The sequence below is a fragment of the Sphaeramia orbicularis genome, chromosome 24 (genome assembly GCF_902148855.1).
Source record: "Sphaeramia orbicularis chromosome 24, fSphaOr1.1, whole genome shotgun sequence".
NCBI classification, from domain to species: domain Eukaryota; kingdom Metazoa; phylum Chordata; class Actinopteri; order Kurtiformes; family Apogonidae; genus Sphaeramia; species Sphaeramia orbicularis.
The window spans coordinates 44,037,787-44,057,701 of NC_043979.1; the positions used below are offsets into that span (position 1 = coordinate 44,037,787).

Sequence of the window (19,915 nt, forward strand, 5' to 3'; positions counted from 1 at the left end):
CCCCCTCCAGGTTGTTGGCTGTGCTGCTCTGTCCCGTTCAACCAACAACTGAACATTTTAGGTAATCGGTTCAAAGTTTGGACATATTTTCAGTTTTTACTACAACCGCTGCTGCTGATAAACAATTATGTCGTACTGGAGAAATATTCATCGGAAGTCTGGACCTTATATGTGCAAATGGCGTGACGTAACTAGTTACAAAACGTAACAAATTAAGCAGGAATTAAAACCGGTTGTAGAAATCCACTCGATTTTTGCTGAAATGAATATAAAGATAGCTTTGCAGCACCTGGAGGGTTCAAATTCAAACTGTATGAACTATTAGGGTCCAAATACACAAATAAATGAACCACAGACGAATAAAGGTGGGTTTGGATAAATATGACCCCTTTAAAATCAGTGATGTCATTTTAATAGCTGTCCTGGATGTTGAAATTAAACTAAAAGCCATAAAACCAGGATGTACCGTGATGTCAGATAAAACCACACTCTCTCAACATTCAAACTAAAACCTGAAACTTCTAACTTTTATTGCAGCCTCCCTTTTATGTTCCTCCTCCTTCAGCTGAGACACGAATCAAGATGTTCGTTGATCTTTGATTCCTGTACCTTCACTTGGCACACGGGACAGCTGACCATCAGCGCAGCCGAGGAGGAAGAGGAAGATAAGGATGATGAGGTAGCGCCGTGCTGTCCTGCAGAGGAATGAGGAGACGAAGCAGAGGAGGAGGATGCGCTGGCAGTTCTTTGCTGCATTGCAGGTAATTTTGCGTTTATCGATTCCCTTGATGCCGCTGAGTTGCTGCTCAGCGTCTTTTGGAAGAAGTCGAAGATGCTGGCGGAGCTTCTCGCGTCATCCCATGACCTTTTTCTAGAGGCCTGACCCCTGACAGCAGCCCCAGATGTATTATTACTACTGTTAGAGTCACTGAAATACTTGGACTGTTGTGGTTTTTTTGGGCTCGACTTGGGTGGAACTACAGATGGGGTGGATTTGCTCGGACTAGGTTTAGTTGAACGAGGAAAGTCAGAGGAGGCACTTAACGTAGGCATCCAGTCTGAATTCGACGAACTAGAGGGTTTTCTCAGGTTTGAGTTGTTAAAGAGTTCATCAATGGACCTCTGTTTTACCTTTTCCGCTCCGTTTGCTTTTGAGATCCTCACTGGTGAGCCGGTAACGTTGACAAAAACCCTGGTGTTGCTGACGGACTTCTTCATATTTGGCTTCTGTCCGGAGGGGTTTCCTGGTCTGACCGGGGGGGAGGCACTGGAGATACATTTGGTTTGGTCGTCTAGTCCAGACCGGACGGGGGAGGTGAGGCTGTTACGAGGAGATGAAAGGGGGAGGACTTTCTGTGGAGGTGAGGCGGGGCTAGAAGACGACGTTTTCACAACAGACACAAGTGGAGGTGAAGATGTGGAGGTCTGTGACGTCCCTCCCAGAGAAAAGCCTTTTCCACTGAAGGGGATGATGTTTCTGATGTCCTGTGACCTGGAACCTGAGAGAACAAAACATACACATTACATTCATTTGGATGCATGTGTTCATGATACCAAGGGAGTCAAACTCATGTTAGTTCAGGGGCCACATACAGCCCAATATGACCTGAAGTGGGCCGGATCATTAAAATAATAACATAATAATATATAAATAAAATCAATTCCAAAATGTGCATGTCTAACTTCTATGTTTTAGAGTGAAAAAAGTTAAATTATATTATCAAAATGTTTACATCTACAAACTGTCCTTTAAAAAAATGTGAAAAACGTGAACCACCATGAACAAAATTAAATTTATCAAGAAAAAACAGTGCAATTTTAACAACTTATGCCATTATTTGGCCTCAGCTTCTCATTTTCACATGTTCAGTACAACTTTAGAGATCACAGTGGATCTACAAATACACAAAACATTTAGTAACAGGCAGAATATTAGTAAAATTACACTTAGAGACATTTCAGGTTGTTCGTTTTTGTTGAGGTTGTTCACATTTTTTGTAAAGGGCTAAAAAAATTTTGTGTAATTTTACTTTTTTTACACTAAAACAAAGAGAAAAAATTGTAGTTTTCCTTATTTATAGTTTATTATGATAGTATTTTACTGGTCTGACCCACTTTACACAGAATCAACCTAAAATTATTTTAACATCCTTGATTGTTAATATCTTCAGTGTGATTTTTGTATTTCACTAATTCATCCTACAGGCCAGACTAGACCCTTTGGCGGGACGGTTTTGGCCCCTGTGCCATATGTTTGAGACCCCTCCATTATAGGGATCCAACAATTGTCAGGCCACATTTGTCCAATTTTCAGTTCATGTTTCCAGTGTTCTACTAATACCTGTCTGATTACACCAGTCTACATTTTTTTTTTTTAGACATTATCTGCCTTAGAGACTAAATGTGCTAAATGTTACATATTTTAATAAGAATGACTGGAAAACAAATGACAAAGTGCTGGTTCGCTGATGTTTTCAAGGTATATGATAAGGTGTTATTACACATATATTGGTTTATGTCCATTTATTCAATAGATTTATAAATGTTCCCCTAGATAGAACCTGTGAAGTGAATGTATTGTCATGTGCAGACAGTGTTTTGAAGTAGATCTGGTAGCTCTGACACTAATATTCCCTTGGAGTTAAACCCATTCTTTCGTTAATTCTCGAATTTCACATTTTGACCCAAGACTGTATCTTGGAAACTTCAGCCAACCAGCAATTTTTATTTGTTTTTTTACTTAAATATTTGTGGAAAAAATCAAAAGGCGTGACTGCATCAGACACAAACAAATGCAAAAGATTTTTTTGTTTATTGTTAATAAGAAAAAATATCCAAATTACATGTGTTTCATTTAGGGCTGCACGATTTTGGCAAAAAAAAAAAAAATCCCGATTTTCTTCCTCTAAAAACTCGATTTTCGATTTTGATTTTTGGGTAAAACTACAAAAGACAACAGAAGTCAGCATGTCGTTTTCGTGAGCAGCCAACAATGCAAGGCACTGCTCTGACCTCAAATCTGTGATGGTATCACGTGATGAACCCACAGAAGTTTTATTCTTAATTAAATCTTTATTGAATGAAGTAGAGTATACAAACAATGTATACAACAAGAAAATAACAGAAGTTTGTCAGGGGGAATACACTATATAATACAATGTCCAAATCAGAGCAAATACTTATGTTTTTTATAGCCTTTTTGTTTCCACATTTATCTAACAGCTTTAAATAAAGTTCAACATCTTTCAAAAAATAAATAATATTTGGTTTTGTGTAACAGAACTTACATTTGTGAATGAAAAATTTAGCAAATAAGAGGACTAAATTGTAAATATGTATGTATATATATATATATATATATATATATATATATATATATATATATATATATATATATATATATATATACATATGTTTTTTTTTTTTTTTTCCTGGGTATCTGGGCCCACAGAAGTGATACCAATGTAAGTCAGTGACAGGCATCAGTCGTGCGTGCGTGCGTGCGTTGACCACGTTAATATGACTGATCCACATGCAGTTCTATTTAAACTGGGGGATCCGTGCGTGGAATAGACCGACCCAGGACACGCTGGAGGGATTCTATGTGTGGAGCTGGTGGATGTGTGTGGGCACAGGGCTGTGTGGGCTCCTCTGCTGAGGCTGATGACCCCGAGACCCAGACCCGGATCGGAAGAAGACAGTACGGTACGAATCTGGGACAACGGAAGATGAGTGATCCGCATGCAGTTCTATTTCAGTTGCGGGATCCGTGCGTGAAGCCACGGCTTACATTGCTATAAGTACTGCGGGCTCAATAACACATTTAAAGTCCAGTCATTACACAGACTTCTGTGACAGACCACTGTCACTGATAGGAGGAGGAGCCTACGGGAGCCCGCAAGCGCGCGGCCCGCAGGTACGAGAGAGATGAAATCGATTTTACGATTTCCCTTTTTTAAAAATCGTACTAATTAAAAAATCCGATTTCAATTTAAAATCGATTAATCGTGCAGCCCTAGTTTCATTATCTGCTGAAACATCAATAGATGGAACAGAGAATGTGCAGAAGGGGGCATGTCGATTTAGAGAATGGAACAATGCTGGCAGAGTTCAATGGCTTAAGAGTGATTCTTAATGCCATATAACAACAGCTTTTTCCACCACTGCACTTAGACTCAGAAGGAAGTCGTTAAGAAAACAGCAGTACTTTCAGCTCCTCACCTTTGCTCGTACTCGAAGACTTCATGTTTCCTGACGTCGTCTTCTTATCCTTTTTCTCGCCGGTCTTGCCTTTTTTGCTGTATCCTTCAGGCTCCTTGATCTTAGTGTAAGTCCCACCACATGTCCTTCTGTGGTCCTCCCACCAGGGGTCGAGATGGGACGGAGCCCGGTTCATGGCCCTCTTCACGTACCCAAAGAAGGGCCTTCGGTTCTGACAGGGCCCGTCGCATCTCCACCAGTGCTGCCGATACACATCGACCTCATCGTGGAAACTGTGGAAGACCTGAAAAGACCAGAGGGTTTCATTATTTATTCCATAAGTCGATCTGATTTCAAAGAGTTTACAGGAGGAGACGCGTACAGTGATGTTAGCCCCACTGGCTTTGTTGATACGGTTCATGTGTTTGCAGAACTCGGGTCCGTGCCCATCTCGGTCTCTGTTGTTCTGGGTCACGAACAGGAGAGCGTGAATCATTTCGTGCAGCAGAGTCTGTACAAACAGAGGAAAAAAGATTAGGAAGTCTGGCTGAGCGTGTGACACCAAATTGCCTTCAAAATGTCATTACTGGAATGCTGATTCCAGCCCAAAGTAGTGGCGACAAACCTGAAAATGTGTACATTGTCTATGTCTCTCCCTCTGTGTCTGTGCTGAGGACAAAATTATCTCTGTTTTCTGCTGTTTATGACACAGACAACACTAGGAGGCTGTCTATCACCCCGACTATTTTTGTTGTTGTTGCATATTTACTCTATTATATCATTACTCTATTATGTTTTGCATATTTACTCATACACTACAGTACTGTGTAAAAGTCCAACATAAGGTTTGCTGGTTTAGTAAAGTTCTAATGACCACACACACGCATTTGTCAGTCTTTTAAGATCCAATGTGGATATATGTGCAGTACAGTTGTGGAAAAAATAATTAGATCATCAGAAGTCATCAAAAACAATAGTTATGTAATCAAGTATTAACTCCTGTGTGTAACATGTGACTAAAACGGACAGAAAAGAAAACATGGAATGCCTAAAAGCACTGTTTTTGTCAGTACAATGCCATAGATATTGATTTTGGTTATTATCAAGAAACCATGGAAAATGGATAGATATCAGCTCTGAAATTAAATTACTATGAGCTATTTTTGTTGTTATCATTATATTTGTCCAAACAAATGTACCTTTAGTTGTACCAGGCATTAAAATTAACAAGAAACTGAAGAAAACAAGGGGTCTTCTAATATTTTTTTCTGCTACTGTATGTACAGCAGTAAAAACAAGTGTCAGCAAAAAAAAACGCTTCTATTAACCAAAGTGGTCGTATCTAGAGGGACCTCCCTTTGCACTTAACATGACTTCAACCCTTTTGATAGACATTTTATTCATTCCAGCTGGAAATTCACAAATATACTTCACACATCTTGGAACAAATGGGAGCATTTGCAATGTGAATTGATTTTCTGATGTTTTACACCAGGTTTCATTCAACACATGTCTGATGTTTTTTATTGTTTGTGCTGCCTGTTATCACAGGGTCAGAGGTCACACTAAATAGTGATGTTACATGTCAGACAGCAGAGGGTGGTGTTTTTCTGTTTTCCCGCCTTCCTTTTTTTTCTGCAGGTGATTACAAATTGGTTTCCACCTGGGCAGGCTGATCCGCCTATGATTGGACCACCAAGACTCCAGCCAGCCAATCAGAGCTATGAACACCTTTGAAAAGCTTACCCCTGAGGACTTCACCCCCTTTTTTCTTCATCTTCCTGCTGACGCCACAGTCCTTCTGTATGAGCCATTTTCTTTTTGTTTGAAGACCATTTGGTGTGAGGTTTGGGACTTAGGTGAGTTTGGGGCGCCCTATACACTTTTGCATTTCACGTAGCTTCTTTTTTTGTTTAACTCACTAGGGTTATTGGTTGGTGCCACCCAGTGTATGTTTTGAAACTGCAGTTTGTAGAGAAGTTTAGGTGTTCCTTTTACGTTCCTTTTTTTTTTTTTTTGTAAATATATATTTAGACACTCAGTTAGGCCCTGTTTTGTTCCATTAATTTCATTTATTTGGCACAACCTTCAAGTCCCAGCCTCCACCACATTTCTCAAGTCTGTGTTTTGTAGCAGCCTGCATTTTGATTTATTACAGAAATAAATGAAGTAACTGTACGTGACTCATGTTGACTGCTTCTTTGTTGGCTGTCCTGTTACTGTCCAGCATTTGTGACATAACAAGTGACTTTAATCTTTATAACTCATTAAGTTCAGTTTCTTATGTGTGGTTTAAGGCATGTTTCCTGTATTTTTTTTGTATGTGAAAAAAGAGGGATAAATAAATACATATAGTCTTAACCCCAGTGACATAAGACTTCTGCAATGTAATTCTAAGGACGTTAAGGATCCTGTTAGTACAGGATTGAGGATAAAGTACCAACCACAGCTGTAGAAAATGGTGATTTGTGTACGTTTCCACCTCACCTGCACCAAGTCTTTTCTCGGTCTGAGCTTCAGCAGAGGTTCACTGAGTCTGATTGAACACAGTCCACCTCGACCCTCATATGAACACACACCAGCACACCTGACAGAAAACACACAGGTAAAGAAAGAGACATCAGAAACACAGCAGCTTAGGTTTACACTGTCATATCCCAAAACATCACAATTTCACCAGTTTCATACAGTGTCATCCTCGGGCTCCACTTCACTTCGACCCCACTGAGTTTACCCCAGAAGAACGTGTCATTGAACTCCAGGAACATGGCTCTGACATCGGGATTCGGGTCCAGCATCTCCCATGACTCGTCCACGACAGACATTGGCCTCTGGGGCTGCATGTAGGGGACAACATCACTGCCACCACCTCCTGCTACCTCCACTTTCCGTTTCTTACTGCTTTGTCCGAAGCCATCGACCTGAAATCCGTTTGGTGAAAGTAAAGAGTCCTGGTATTCATTGTCAAACTGCTCCTGGAGCTGAATAGCGAGCAGTAAGTCCTCATCCATGATAACAACAGTGCCAGAAAAACTGAGGCTGATCGAAGCTAATGCTAGGCTAGCTGCTAACTAGCTAAATTAGCTTCTACTAGTCTGTCAATCATCAAGTGACAGCGTTACAGGGACATTAAAAAACCTACATATATACTACTTATAAAATAATTAATGTATGCTGTCTGATTTCCGCAAAAAAACAAGATTTCAGGTTTGACAATCTTGTGTTTACAAGCTAGCCGTCAGTCCAGAGTCTAGCGCCAACAATCGCAGAGTCCAACTCATCGCAATACAACCATAGAGCTTCCGGTCTGGATTCCAAAATAAAATATTCAACTAAAATGCGAGTTCATTTTTTTTAAAAATAACTTTTATTAACAATTCTTAAAACACAATTTTAACACAAACACAATAAAAAAATTGCAATAAAATGTGAGTGGCCAGTGAAAACTATTAATGCAGCTCTATTTTTAAAAAATCACCGTGAAACCGTTGAATAATGGTTAAAAATAGAAATTAAAACGTCTAAAATATTAATACAACAGCTACAAAAAGTACCAAATAAAGTATAGTAGGGCTATGACTTAGAGGCACGACTTTAGAGGCTCTATACATAAAAAAGGGGTTGAGGAAAAAACTAAATAAGGCAAGATGTTTGACAAATATTTTATTAATCAAACTACGTAGTCATCATCATCAAAACATACGTGAATAACTACTAGGATGAGTAACTAATAAATTACAATACAATATCTAACTACCTAATAGAATAAAACAGATAAAACCACATTTAGCTTGTATAGTGTGGTAATAATTTAAACGCACCATTATTTTGCTCTTGAAACAAATGAAAGCTTTTGTTTCCGGCCTTGACTTAAGTAAGTCTCGTAGATTCGCTTGTTTAAACCTCAACGAAATTAATTGTGGGATAAGTAGTCCCTTCATTTTATTAGTTGGCCAATTTGAACATTCACTGAAGGGTTTTCGGTTCCGCTGTCCTGAAAATAAGAAAATGTCTTTTAGAAATTGTAAACATTTTTACAAAAACATTTATTCATAGAATTATGTTTTTTTTTTGTTTTGTTTAGTTTTTTCCATTTTAAACCTATGTAACTTGCTATCTATAAATACTCTTTTCAACAAACAACAACTTGTAACAGTGAAAACCTTGTGTAAAAAAAAAAAAAAAAATTAAACAATTCCATAAATATGTTTGGAAAGCCTATAGGAATTGTATTTTTAACAGCAAGTTATTCATCACAATCAAATATTGAAGAAATAAAATATTTGATAAGTATTGTCGGTTGTAAAAAGTTACATATTTATGGATACAAAATTTCCTTAAAATAATAAAGTTATCACAGAACATTTAGGTATATTTCGGGCTGTGACAATCATGTGATCAATTGATTACTTGTCAACTATAAAATTAACAAACATGTATTTGATACCATTTGGATCATCATTTTATAGGGTTTAGTCAGCTTTCATGAAAAAAGAATATGCTTGGTATTCAACCTTTTTAAAGTAATATAATTTCTGTTTTTTTTCCCTCCTCCATGAGTTTAAATTGATTATGTATGATGCGGACCAAATGTTTTTCACCTTTGTTTAGATTTTAGAGCCCAAATAACTGACAATGAAAATAATTGTTTCTTGTAGTCACAGTTTAAATTTTGGTCAAATTCAACGAAAACATACACGATCATTTGTCGATAATAAAGTAAGTTTAGGTCGTACGAATGTACATGAATAACATTAACTCTGGGTCTAATTTGTTGGCCAATATCTTCGGATTTAAATTGTCGGCCAATAACTTCGGGTCTAATTTGCTACTCAATAACTCCGGGTCCAATTTTTCGGCCAACCTTTTTCTTTTGATCCCGTGACGTTCAGGGCGGCGCTGCTTCCTGTTTTGGGTTGCAGGCGGATATGAAACAAGGACTGTAGGATAAACTGCTTTTTTTTTGTCACTGCTCTAGTCGTTAGCTTCCAATTTTGTCCATAGCTGTAAAATAAACACGATAGGAAATGTCGGAAACGGGCAACCGACTTCGTAAACTGCTGGAATCGCCAAATTTCGACCCTCAGAATTACGTGAAGCAACTGTCGCAGCAGTCCGACGGCGACAGAGACCTGCAGGAGCATCGGCAGAAAATCCAAAACTTAGCTGATGAAACGGCCCAGAACCTGAAGAAAAATGTCTACAAGAATTACAGGCAGTTCATAGAGACCGCTAAGGAGATTTCGTATCTGGAGAGTGAGATGTACCAGCTGAGTCACATCCTGACTGAGCAGAAGAGCATCATGGAGAGCATCACCCAGGCTCTGCTGTCCACAGATAAGGATGAGACCTCCAAGGAGATGCAGGCTGCTTTCCCTAAAGAGACAGAGGAGCTGAAGCAGAGGACACTCACTTCTCTGCTGGAGAAAGTGGAAGGGGGTAAAAACATCATGGACACACCAGGGAGGCATTTAATCTACAATGGAGATCTGGCTGAGTTTGATGTTGACAACATGTCCCCCATCCAGAGAGTCCATGCTTTCCTCATGAATGACTGTCTGCTTATTGCTACCTGGCTGCCCAACCGCCGTGGCACTGTCAAGTACAAATACAACGCCCTGTATGACCTGGAGAGCTTTGCTGTGGTCAACGTAAAGGACAACCCTCCCATGAAGGACATGTTCAAGATCCTGATGTTCCCAGACAGCCGCATCTTTCAGGCCGAGAACAGCAAAGTCAAAAAGGAGTGGCTGGAGATCCTGGATGAAACCAAGAAGAATAAAGTGACCAAGGACAGGCACAAGAAAGAAGAGGAGGTCCCCACTTCTCCTGTACGAGCTGAGGTGTCCACCAACCCCTTTGACGTGGATGATGAGCCGGCTGACGTAGAAGAAAATGTGGATCTCACCCTGGAGTGGATCCAGGAGCTCCCTGAGGACCTGGACGTGTGCATCGCCCAGAGAGACTTTGAGGGCGCCGTGGACCTGCTGGACAAGCTCAATGAGTATCTCAAAGACCAGCCGGTCACCCAGAAGGTCAAAGAGCTCAGGTCCAAAGTGGATGAGCGGGTTCGGCAGCTGACAGAGGTCTTGGTGTTTGAGCTGTCTCCAGATCGGTCACTTCGGGGTGGACCCAAGGCCACCAGGCGAGCCGTGTCCCAGCTCATCAGACTAGGTTTGTGTTTCATACAGAAGACATCCTGGTCCAGTTGATATTTACACTCTTAAACCACATTGTGATCCTGGTTGAAGGTCTTCTTCACTGCAGTTGTAAAATAGGTTGACTGTTCCTAATTCACTCTGTTCATCTGTGTTTACTGTTTTTCCATCCATCATGAATACTTGTAAATCACTTATTTGAATTATCAGTGGAGGCTTTGGTGTTTCACACATACAGCTTCAGTCAGAATGTCCAGTTGATATCTGAGATTATCGCTAGACATGTTAAATCATTGCATTATTTCTTTTAGGTTTAAAGGCAGACTTTTGATAGTGAGTGATTGACAAAGAAAACAGACATTTATTTGTAGTTTTAAATTATTCTTTATGGTCAGAACAATTATCATTTAATTCAGTAAAACAAAAAAAAACCTTGACAGTGTAAACAAACACACCCATACAAATAATAATAGATTGCAATAAGTATGACAATAGCAGCCTTTAATCTGAAAGGAAAATGATCATGTCATATTCAAATAAATAAATCACAATGTACATAACACAACATAATCTAGGATGATATTGCAGTAATTATCATTACTGTTTTATCAGTCAGCCCTAACTACAGCTTTAAAGACTTTGAAAAATATGAACAATAAAACAGAACCTAGTATTTTCTGAATTGATTACAATTTTTTATTTCATTTAAATCTATATGAAGACTATTTGTTATGTTTCGTCTCACTCGTTCAGGACTATAGCACATTCCTAAAAATGGTGTAGTGCATTTTAGGACCAGCAAATTCTTGAAAATATCTGCACAGTCTCATCATATATTTCAATTAAAATTGAATTGTTTTTGACTGTGTTCCAGGTCAGTCCACCAAAGCATGCGAACTGTTTCTGAAGAACCGTGCTGCCGCCGTCCAGACGGCCATCCGGCAGCTTCGCATCGAAGGAGCCACTCTGCTCTACATCCACAAACTCTGCAACATCTTCTTTACCAGTTTGCTGGAAACGGCCAAAGAGTTCGAGATGGACTTTGCAGGGAACACGGGCTGCTACTCGGCCTTCGTGGTCTGGTCCAGATCAGCCATGAGGATGTTTGTGGACGCCTTCAGCAAACAGGTAGGAAGAGGAGGAGACATGAAGGGTCTTTATGTGGTAGAAAATGATCATGAGAGTGTTTAGAATAAAGAGCTGTGAAGTTCTGTGACAGAGGCCATTGGATTGGATTATAGAAATATGAAGTGAATTCATTTCCATTGATGGGCCAGGGCATTTATGTGACCACTAGAGGGAGTAGAGAGTCATGAGGCCTTGACCAACGTGTCAGAAATTGACTAGACAGGATGAGAACCATATAGAAACAACTTTCTAGAGTCAAAAATAGTGACTCGGTGATAAAACCTAGAATCACTGTTGTTTTCTCCTCTGGACACAGCTGTAAATGTAAAGAATGGAGTTTGATGCTGAAATGGCAGCATTTCTTCTACATGGGTGACTTTGATTATGAAGTTTATGAAGGTATGAAGTTATTATGGGATGTTATTATCTTTGCTAAGTTGCCGTTTGTTTATCCACGGTTCAGACTAAACTGTGACAGTTCTGACCTTGTTTGTCCCACACAGTGGAATGTTTTAAGTTTCATCTTAAGACCCACCTTTATGCTCTGGCTTTTAACTCTGTGTGAGTTGTGTGGTCCTCTATGTCTTTCATTCATTCATTCATTCATTCATTCATTCATTCATTTCATATTTATTTTATTACTTTTAACTATTTAATTTTATTGTTTTATTTAGAGCATTGTTGTAGTTTTATGTACTTATTTATTGTTTTTAGTGTATTTCTTTAAATTGTTTTATTGTTTTTATGATGTGTAGCACTTTGGAAATGTTCTTTTTGTTTAAATGTGCTATATAAATTAAGTAGATTGGATTGGATTAGACTGGATTCCAAACAGATCTTTAGTTCAGCTACTGACAACACAAACCAAACAGAAAACGGAGGTGATTTGTGGTTTTCCTGTGGCTGTTTTAAATCGAAAAACAGCTAAGCTAACAGAGCTATAATGTAAACTATCAGCTGGCACAGATTACAAAACACATTGTTATTTTGAGCGACTATGAAAATAACAATCTGAGTTTTAGTTTGAAGAAGAAAAACTTGATGATACCATAATACAGATGTGTGTAAGCAATCACCTTTATACTTTATTCAGTGACTGATACAGTCTGTGGATACATAGGGTTGGTTCATTGGTGGTTTTGGTCCAAAGTGTGTTCTGGTACCAGACTGACCCCTACTGGTGAGAGTTTCAAATGTCAATACAACATAGAACCACTTTAATGCAAAGTTAAATCAACATCAATGTTCACCCCAGTTCAATATTTAAAAAATGTTTTTCCTGTTGAAAAAAAAACACCAGTCATACCCATTAAAGTGAACCGTTGTCTTCCTCAGGTGTTTGACAGTAAGGAGAGTCTGTCCACAGCCGCAGAGTGTGTTAAAGTGGCCAAGGAGCACTGTCAGCAGCTGACGGAGATTGGCCTGGACCTGACCTTCACCCTCCAGTCCCTGCTGGTCAAAGACATCAAGGCAGCACTGCAGAGCTACAAGGACATCATCATCGAAGCCACTAAGCACCGAAACTCCGAGGAGATGTGGAGGAGGATGAACCTCATGACCCCTGAGGCTTTGGCTAAACTGAAGGTGGCTTTGGTTTCTCTGATGCATGTCTTGATTTTTCACATTTTCTTCTGAGTAAATAGTTGTAATTTAGTCAGAAAAGGTTAGAAATCGACACAAATTCCTCTGAAATCTGAAACATCTAAGTATTTTAGAAAGATTCTGTCTGAGTTTATGGTAAAAAGCGTTCAATATTCTGGAAAATCCATCAGTTGATAGATAGATAGATAGATAGATAGATAGATAGATAGAAAGGCAAGTTTATTTGTATAGCTCTATTCATACACAGGGTAATTGAGTGCTTTACAAAGGCATAAGAAAATCACAGAAGAATAAAAGCAAGACGTTGAAATCACATTCAAATTGAAAAAGGGGAAAAAAAACCCATTAAAATCATCAGAGATAAAACATGATTTTAAAACGCATTCACAGAGTAAAAGAAAGACAGTTATATTAAAATCATACATTAAAATTAACATTAAAATAAAAAAAAGTGCATTAAAAAGACACGCTTGAAAAGAGTTTAATCTAGAATTGAAAAAACATTTTCGTTAACTGAAATAAATAAAAACTATAATTAAATGGAAAAAAATGATAAATAACTGAAACTGTATTGTGTGCTTACAAAACTAACTATGTATAAAAATTATGGATAAAATTCCCTTCGTTTTCATCTTTGTCAATGTCAGATTGATACGAAAGCAATTTATTTTGCTCTAGCAATTTTGGCTAGCGGCACCATACAGCACTTCATGGTACGTCACTTCTCGTCACTTGTTTAGAATCATCTTCTCATCCCCACTCTACCTGGAAACATGGAGACTCAAGTTGGGAGAAAGCACTAGAGTCCTGTCTGGGGTTTATTTGAATACAACAGCGAAGAAGATAAAATATACGACAAAACTAAAACTTATTTATTTATTAGGGACAGTGCATATTAATGAACACCTACAACAATTGCAGCTGTAAATATGCCATATTGTAGCAGCAGTGCTAATTTCCATCTGTAGTCCCTAGGCAGGTGACAAGAAAGACAGTTGACAAAAAGGCAAAATATTGTAAAAGACATCATAAAAAGACAGTAGACAGAAATGCAAAACATCCTAAAACACACAGAACAACACAGTGAGGATGATCTACTGATGGTCACAGGCTTGGTTTTCCTTCATCCAATGTTTAAGTTGTGATTTGAAGGAGGCATATGATTGTGAGTCTCTTATGTTGAGCGGTAAACTGTTCCAATATTCAGTCCCAGTGACTGAAAGTGTAGTTTGTCCAAATGTCGTGCGCCTGCGTGGCACCTCCCAGTCTCCTTGAGCTGTGGCCCTGGTGGCCCCTCCCACTGACAGAGTGGGATTTGATCAAATCTGTCAAGGGAGGAGGGGCAAGTCCATGGAAGACTTTATATATCAGGCAAGCATTTTTAAAATTCACAAAATTATTAAAATTAAGAAATTTATATTTTTCTAAAACAATGCAGTGGTGAAAATTAAATGTTTTTTTTTTATCAAATATTTTTATGGCTTTTTAAAAAAGTGATTCTATGGGTTTGAGTGATGTGCCAGCAGCAAGTGACCAGGAAGTTCTACAGTATTCAATATGAGAGAAAATCATGGAGTGTAAAAACATCTTAGAAGCATGTAGAGTCAAGAAGGGTCTGACTTGTTTAAAATTTTGCACATTAAAATTTACTGTCTTCTTCAGTCGCTTTATGTGTGTATGTGTGTATTAATACTAAAACTAAACTAAAACTAAGCATTTAGAAAAAAATGAAAACTAATAAAAACTAGCAAACCTGCTCTAAAAATGAATTAAAACGAACTGAATTAGAGAAAAAAAGTCAAAACTAAATAAAACTAAACTATAATGAAAAATCCCAAACTATTATAACCTTGTTGGGGACTGCCATAAAAGTACCACTGGGTCTTCATGGGTTTGTACTGAATGTTGAGCTGTGATGTAATATTCGTCCAAATCTTCCGGTAACATGAACCGTCATGTGACTGTGTTCCTCTGAAGGATGAGATGCGGACCTGTGGCATGGGCACCTTCGAGCAGTACACCGGCGACGACTGCTGGGTGAACCTGAGCTACACGGTGGTGGCCTTCACCAAGCAGATGATGAGCTTCCTGGAGGAGGGTCTGAAGCTCTACTTCCCTGAGCTGCACATGGTTCTGCTGGAGAGTCTGAGGGAGATCATCCTGGTGGCCGTGCAGCACGTGGACTACAGCCTCCGATGCGAACAGGACCCCGAGAAGAAGGCCTTCATCCTGCAGAACGCCACCTTCCTCCACGACACGGTGCTGCCCGTGGTGGAGCGGCGCTTCGAGGAGGGCGTGGGCAAACCCGCCAAACAGCTGCAGGACCTGAGGAAGAGCACCAGGCCGGTTCGGATCAACCCGGAGAGCACCACGTCGGTGGTCTGAGACTGAGTTCGTTTACCGTTTTGTACATTTGACTAAAGATGTGAGACTGTAATGAGGAAATGTAGCCTGTGAAAAACACTTCCACTACCAGTCAGAGGGTTTAAAGCACCGTTTTCTCCTGCTTTTAATGCTAATCATGGTTTGTCTGTTAAGTGCAATATTGTCCAGATAATTCAGATAGTCTACCAACACAAGCGCATTTGTATGATTGAGTTTGTTTTTTTTTTAACTGTTTTTTGTGAGAAGAAAACAATAGACTGAATGACAAACAGGCCAAACCGAGGATGAATGACTTAGAAAATGATAATACTAATAAATAAAGAAATAAAAATACATTTAACATCTGTGCATCTTTTTCTACATTTTATTTTATTTATTTGCACATTACAAACAACAATTAGAAAGAAAGAATTATGCATGTAACACTATTGTACAGGAGAGGTTAGAAGCTAAAAGGCTTTTATGAATACCTCCTCAAGCAAATAAACAAAACACACAAAAATGAAAACAAAAAATTGATATAGTTTATAAAAAAAAAAAACATCAATTGACATAAAACACTAAAATTTTTCATAAAATAGTCCTTTTCAGTTGCTTTTTAACATTAAGAAATGAAACAGAAAAAACAGACATAGGTCACTTCATATTCAAATGTTTTTCCAGGATTCCACATTTATTTGTGCCATTTCTCCCAAAAAAAAAAAAAAAAAGTAAAATGTTACATCCTGTCCATTCAGTGACTTTTGGAGCCTCTTTGTTCAACCATTTCCTAGTTACTGCTATTTTACTCCCTCCTTCAAACTGATTATTAATCTGATTTCTCTTATATTTATCCAGTATGAAACAATCCCAGGGCAAAAACAAAAAATGTGAAAATGACCAGCAGAATGTTACCATTACCTGCACTACAATGGTTAATATCAACTCAAATAAAAATAAAAATAAACCCTCATAACTGTCACATTAGATAATAATGATAATTAAAGGGCACCTGAGGTAAAGACTTCAAGATGACCAAATTAGGAAAATGTGCGATAAATACATCTGTTTGGGCATAAAAGCTGATTTATTTAAGAATATTTTGCACTAATTTGTGTACACATTTGATTAAACGATTAATGTTTCTACCAAGTCAAAGCAAAATATCTGTGTAAGATACTATAGAGATGTTTTTCCGTTACTTAATGTGCTTATGGACAACGATAAAGAAAATCAAACTCATCCAGTTTGAAACTTCAGGCTGTACCGGTACTCAGAGTTCCTGCAGGTTCTTAAAAAATCTTAAAAGTCTTGAATTTACAAATCTGCATTTAATACCTTAAAAAAGTCTTTAAAAGGTATTACATTTAATATGGTAGGTTTTAAGTTATGTTGCTATAAACTTGTTGGAGGTGTTGTGTTTAAATGTGTCTGTTAAATGTCTGAGCTGCAAAGAAAGTAACGTTAGTCGACTCAGTTCCACCTGTTTCAACCTGATCATTTATACTGAAATTAGGAAGCAGATAATCACTAACTTTGCAGCCCCCAGTGAGAAATGACAAATTTTTGCCAGTATGGCCGTGAAATTGGCATTAAATTCTGTTTAAGTAGTCCTTAAAAGGTCTTAAATTTAATTTGTAGAAGCCTGTAGGAACCCTGGGTACTAATAAACAGTATTGTTGCATGCTCAAACTGGTTAAAAAGCATCGCTGAAAAGGCATAAATATTAAAGAATAAATATTTGTGTCAAATGTTTGCCCTAAAAGTAGTTTTTTGTTTAGAGCAGGGATGTCAAACTCATTTTAGTTCAGGGGCCACATTCAGGCCAATATGATCTCAATTGGGCCGGACCAGTAAAATAATAAGCGAAAAAAAGTAAAATTACATTATGAAAATGTTTACATCTACAAAGTTTCCTGAATAACATGAACAACCTGAAATATTTTAAGAAAAATAAGTGCATTTTTAACAATATTATACGTGAGTTCATCATTTACACCTGTGCATTACAAGTTACATTACAATTACAAATACACAAAACATTTAGTAACAGGCAGAATATTGGTAAAATTACACTCACTTTTCTTAAGACATTTCAGTTTGTTCATATTTGTTCAGGTTCAAATTTTTTGTAAAAGTACAGGGTGGGGAAGCAAAATGTACAATGAACATTTAGTTGTTTTTTCTCAGCAGGCACTACATCAATTGTTTTGAAACCAAACATATATTGATGTCATAATCATACCTAACACTATTATCCATACCTTTTCACAAACTTTTGCCCATATGAGTAATCAGGAAAGCAAACGTCAAAGAGTGTGTGATTTGCTGAATGCACTCGTCACACCAAAGGAGATTTCAAAAATAGTTGGAGTGTCCATAAAGACTGTTTATAATGGAAAGAAGAGAATGACTATGAGCAAAACTATTACCAGAAAGTCTGGAAGATACTATTAAAGAAGAATGGGAGAAGTTGTCACCCCAATATTTGAGGAACACTTGCGCAAGTTTCAGGAAGCGTGTGAAGGCAGTTATTGAGAAAGAAGGAGGACACATAGAATAAAAACATTTTCTATTATGTACATTTTCTTGTGGCAAATAAATTCTCATGACTTTCAATAAACTAATTGATCATACACTGTCTTTCAATCCCTGCCTCAAAATATTGTACATTTTGCTTCCCCACCCTGTACAGTTTGTAAATGTGAATATTTTCATGTAATTTTACACAAAAAGAAAGAGAAAATTTGCAGTTTTCATTATTTCTAGGTTATTATGATAGTATTTTACTACTTGAGATCATGTTGGTCTGAATGTGGAACCTGAACTACAATGATTAACATCTCCAATGTAATTTGTGCATTTCACAGATTCATCCTGCGTGCCAGATTGGACCCTGTGGTGGGCCGGTTTTGGCCCGTGGGCTGCATGTTTGACACCTGTGGCTGAGAGTTTCTGTGAATTCTTTGATTCCTAAAACAAAGAATGTCTTACACATTATTACCATGAATATTTGGTGGAAAAATCCATTTCACACTGGTTACAACGGATAAATCTGATCATCAGACTAGTTTTTCTATGTGCTTAATACAGTTTAGTTTAAAAAAAAAAACTATCATATTTGAACTGAAATGACCTTTACGCCTCGTAAGGATTTTTAAAAAAGTCAAACATGTGCTTGATAATGACAACACAGAGGGAAAATTAAAGTTGCATTAATGTTGTTTTCTCCACTGGACACAGCTGTAAATGTAAAGAATGGAGTTTGATGATGAGATGTTGTTTCTTCTACACGAGTGAGTTTGATTCTGTGGCTTATGAAGGTATAAAGTTATTATGGGATGTCATTATCTTTGCTAAGTTGCTGTTGATCCACGGCTTAGACTAAACTGTGACAGTTCTGACCTTATTTGGACAATTCCAAACACACTGTATGGAAAACATTAAATAATACTCAAATCAGTTCTGTCCACAGGCTTTTGAGGCAATAGTGCCCTCTTGTGGCTGAAAATGTAAAAAAAAACAACAACAACTACATATAGGTAGATGCACAATATGTATTTTTGTTTTTCTCTTAAAGCAACGAATACTGATAAATGTAAATAGAAATAAATGACTCATATATGTCATCAAATAACATCTTACTAATTTGAATGTATTAATTTAATCATGATTATTGGAGCTGTCTGAGTTTGCTTGATCAACACATTAATATGATTTTTTTTTAAAATGTGAATGATAATACTTTTGTTTTGAAGGCACTGGACACACAAAAACCTAAGAGAAGGCACTTGGAATTGTACAGAACAATATTATCATTATTATTATTATTATTATTATTATTATTATTATTATTATTATTATTATTATTATTATTATCCCATAAAGACCCAAGCATCTATCATCTATCAAAACCATCTACTGATCTAAACTGTTTAATACCTGCTGATCCACTAATCCTATTAATCCATGTAAATAATTGGTGTAAAATACAGTTCTTCATCTTTTCATGGTCATCAGATATGACCCATTTGGACGTTCAGAGGCTAAGTAGTTACTGTAGAAACACCGTCATCTTCTACAACATTGATTCCCCAGTAAAACCCATGGAGTTGGATCAATGACAGTGGATGGACACACTGGGTTTATGTTCAGTTAATGAGAGATTTTTTTTTTCCTCAGTTTTCTCTATTTTTGTTAATATAATAACCCTCAACTTTAGTCTTTACTTATGAACATATACATGACTAGTAAATTAAATGTAAGAAATTACCTAATTTTAACTGAAAAAAAACACAAAATACAGAAAGATAATATTACAATGAATGGTGATAAATCACTTAAAGATGGTTAAAGATAGAGAAAAATTCATTTGGGAACTGTCACAAATGTCACACGGGGTCCTTATGGGCTATTATTAAGATTATTATTATTATTACTGTTATTACCATGATTATGATGAT

General features: G+C 37.5%; 2 protein-coding genes across 3 annotated transcripts; one reads left to right on the forward strand and one right to left on the reverse strand.

Moving 5' to 3' along the window:
• Positions 1 to 276: 276 nt before the first annotated feature.
• On the reverse strand, positions 277 to 7,463 carry sprtn (SprT-like N-terminal domain). 2 transcript variants are annotated; one of them, XM_030129100.1, is made up of 5 exons: positions 6,889 to 7,463; positions 6,688 to 6,787; positions 4,583 to 4,711; positions 4,227 to 4,504; positions 277 to 1,504 (listed from the first exon to the last, which is right to left on the reverse strand). In XM_030129100.1, the coding sequence occupies exons 1-5, from the start codon at positions 7,209 to 7,211 to the stop codon at positions 562 to 564; spliced, it is 1,773 nt and encodes a 590-aa protein (XP_029984960.1). In that variant the 5' UTR covers positions 7,212 to 7,463; the 3' UTR covers positions 277 to 561. The 2 variants fall into 2 exon arrangements, with proteins under 2 accessions (XP_029984960.1, XP_029984959.1); XM_030129099.1 differs by having other exon boundaries at positions 277 to 1,499; positions 4,222 to 4,504; positions 6,889 to 7,462.
• Positions 7,464 to 9,085: 1,622 nt separating this feature from the next.
• On the forward strand, positions 9,086 to 15,808 carry exoc8 (exocyst complex component 8). Its single transcript, XM_030128953.1, has 4 exons — positions 9,086 to 10,374; positions 11,233 to 11,486; positions 12,822 to 13,070; positions 15,066 to 15,808. The coding sequence occupies exons 1-4, from the start codon at positions 9,228 to 9,230 to the stop codon at positions 15,471 to 15,473; spliced, it is 2,058 nt and encodes a 685-aa protein (XP_029984813.1). The 5' UTR covers positions 9,086 to 9,227; the 3' UTR covers positions 15,474 to 15,808.
• Positions 15,809 to 19,915: the final 4,107 nt, after the last annotated feature.

Bases quoted from the DNA above. Each gene is read 5' to 3' on its own strand.
- sprtn (XM_030129100.1), bottom strand. From the start codon at position 7,211: ATGGATGAGGACTTACTGCTCGCTATTCAGCTCCAGGAGCAGTTTGAC. The intron at 4,712-6,687 runs GTGAGGTGGAAA...CTGTTTGTACAG, and splicing joins CGAGAAAAGACTTGGTGCAG to ACTCTGCTGCACGAAATGAT. The intron at 1,505-4,226 runs CAAAGGTGAGGA...ATGTTTTGTTCT, and splicing joins ATGAAGTCTTCGAGTACGAG to CTCAGGTTCCAGGTCACAGG.
- exoc8 (XM_030128953.1), top strand. From the start codon at position 9,228: ATGTCGGAAACGGGCAACCGACTTCGTAAACTGCTGGAATCGCCAAAT. The intron at 10,375-11,232 runs GTTTGTGTTTCA...ACTGTGTTCCAG, and splicing joins GTCCCAGCTCATCAGACTAG to GTCAGTCCACCAAAGCATGC. The intron at 11,487-12,821 runs GTAGGAAGAGGA...TGTCTTCCTCAG, and splicing joins TGGACGCCTTCAGCAAACAG to GTGTTTGACAGTAAGGAGAG.